The sequence below is a fragment of the Nanorana parkeri genome, unplaced genomic scaffold, assembly GCF_000935625.1.
Source record: "Nanorana parkeri isolate BGI_ZX_2015 unplaced genomic scaffold, ASM93562v1 scaffold252, whole genome shotgun sequence".
Lineage (NCBI taxonomy): Eukaryota > Metazoa > Chordata > Amphibia > Anura > Dicroglossidae > Nanorana > Nanorana parkeri.
The window spans coordinates 1144036-1146817 of record NW_017306520.1 but is presented as its reverse complement, the minus strand read 5'-3'; the positions used below and the strand labels follow the sequence as shown (position 1 = coordinate 1146817).

Here is a 2782-nt window from a genome sequence, read left to right as displayed (position 1 = left end):
ATTTTTTTTTTATTGGATTTTCTAAAAAAAAAAAAAAAGTTAAGATAACACTGAAATCTCTTGAATGAAAAATGCTTACCGTGCAAAACTTCTGAATCGTCTTCAACAAAATCAATATCTCTTAGATCCCACTCGGCATAATTATCAAACTCCTGTTGGGCACAAAATATTCAAAAAAACTTTAATTAAAAGGCTATGAATGCTGTCAGCAGCTTCCAGTTTCTTACACAAAACATTATCATTGCCATTAAGCACATTACCACAGAAATTCAATTATAATATAACAGGATTATACTTGAGTTTTTAGCTACGAGATTAAATTTGTGTACACAGACAACTGGTCTGCACATTTAGAGGCATCTATAATGCTATTGCAGATAATTCCCTTTTCATGCATTATTGGCAGGACTAAAAAAATAACATTTAAAAAAATCTTTTCCTTTCTTTTTTAGACCAGAAAATATGTAACATGACATAATAAAAATTTTGCATTCTCTATTTCAACCAACAGGTGGAGCTTTATACTCCTTTTCATGTTTTACAGGCTCTCCATTTACTTATATGATGCAAGAATCTGAGTCAAAGCAGCTCAGCCATACGTTTTAATTAGGGATGCACAGATACTTTGAGTACCAGTGCAGATACTTGACTTTTTCATGAGAACTACCTGGGTTGCTGCGGTTGCAGCTAAGACCTGGCTCTGGCGCTCCACCACTGTCCTGAAATCATTAGTCTGTATTGTTTTAGAAAAACTGTCACATGACAATAAACAAAAATGTATCAGTACTTGTAAGTACTCGGCAAGTACCAGTACTCGCAAAACTATATAAATCATATAATAAAACAGAGATGTACAAATCCCAGGAGCTCGTGTGCTCCTTACAAGTGACAGCTGCCTCCTAATTTTTTTTTTTACATTCGTTTATTAGCTGACAGGTCATCAAAACAAGGTTACAGTCATGAATGTTTGAACAAAAATCGTATATATGCAACCATCAAATCACATGTGATTATTGTGCTTTACATACAGTTCTAGTAGAAGCATTTCGTGGTTATATAACTTTTCAGTTATCATCAAACAAAACCTTTAACTTATTTCTAGTAAGAGTGTTCAACATACTTCTCATCAGTGAGAATCTGCAGTCTGGACACAGTTGTGTTGTGATAATCGTTACTGTATTGAACCGCTGAACGCAGAGAGTGTCATCAACGATATAGTGTAAAAACCATGTTGTGGGAAGTTGGAACTCAGCCTCATCCAAGGCGTAAGTGCTGGGAGTAAAGGTAGGTATTAGAAAGGAAAGAGCAGAGTAGGCAGAGGGGAGTAGTAGGCACAAGCGGAAGGAAGGGGTAGAAGAATGGGTATGATCCTGAATCGCTGCCAGGGTCCCCGTCCAAGGAGGGATCCACCACCTCCGACAGCTGAGGAGCTAGGGTCCCGACAGGGGAGGTCCCCTCAGGCAGTGTGACCCAGGAAGGCCACCATGTCTCCCAAGAGTGCGGCCTCGGTGTCAGTCTGACATAAGGTCCGCGTATGTGGTGGAGTGTTGGAAGTAGATCCATGAACCCCAGGTGGTCAAGAACTTCCCTTTGGTGTTTCTGAGGGAGGCCGTCAGATCTTCCAGAGTATACACCTCACTTATCTTAGAGAGCCACAGCGAGATGGTGGGCTGCCTCCTAATTTTTGAATTTTTCTCTAGTGTAGTCTTGGAGCTCAAAAGTATCGGTACATGTACTCGTACTTTTAACGAGTACTGTACTTGGTATCTGTGCAACCCTAGTTTTAATCAAACTTTGGCTCAAAACACATAGTTTCAGCTGTACTGTCTCTTTAGCTAGCCAAAATGCTTTTAGAATTATGTGTCAAGTATAACATTTTTATTTGTAAGGGCCCGTGTTGATAGGCTCCTGTATGCGCAGAATGGATTTGCATTTCCATAGAAGTCTATGGCAATACAGAACCCGCTTAAATTAAATGCAGAGTGAGGTCAGCTGCATCTCAAACTGATGCCATGGACACAAGCCCAAAGCCCTTAACAAACACTGTATATAGACAGTAAAAAAAAAAAAAAAATACACAAAACTGTTTAAACACCCTTTAATACTCTCTAAGGTGGGAAAGCTATTGAAAAGAATAGAGTCTGCAATGTTGATGCAAACTAAGACCGCAGTTTGGGTTAATTTTAGCCTCCCTGGTAAGTTAAGACGGTTTTGGAGCACCAAGGTGTAACGAGTCACATGACAACATACAGTCATGGCCAAACATATTGGTACTCCTGCATTTCTGTCAGATATTGCACCACTTCATGCAGAAAATTGTTGCAATTAGAAAAATGTTTATTTCTTTTGTTTGTATTGGTATAACACAAAAAAGCAGAGAAAAATAAAAAAGCCAAATCTGACACATCCCACGCAAAACTCCAAAAATGGACTGGACAAAATTATTGGCACCTTCATGAGAATGCCTAAACATTTGTAATTGCAACAATATTCTGTGCAAAGTGGTGCATTATCTGACAGATGCAGGTGAGCCAAACCTTTTGGTCATGACTGTATATGACATACATATTTCAGACCTGCAGGAATGAACACCCAACTCACCATTTTAACATTTATGGCAAAGCATATATTTCTGTGGACTAGTATTCAGGCATCTTGCTGGTAATAAATTACAATATTAATTAGTAACATTTACCTCTATGAAATCTGCCCTTGCTGGCATATATCCTGCCATATCTCTAGAAAGCAATGAATCAAACGTTGGCCTTGGTGGGTCATCAGG

The 2782-nt window shown here is 38.8% G+C and overlaps 1 protein-coding gene across 1 annotated transcript in view; it reads right to left on the bottom strand.

Moving 5' to 3' along the window:
* The window catches only part of TADA2A (transcriptional adaptor 2A), a 33739-nt gene that overhangs the window by 18666 nt on the left and 12291 nt on the right, over positions 1-2782 (bottom strand). The window contains exons 6-7 of the mRNA XM_018556778.1: positions 2696-2781; positions 80-152 (exon numbers count right to left, since the gene is read on the bottom strand). Coding sequence (XP_018412280.1) covers positions 80-152; positions 2696-2781 — 159 coding nt within the window. The remainder of the gene's footprint in view (positions 1-79; positions 153-2695; position 2782) is intronic.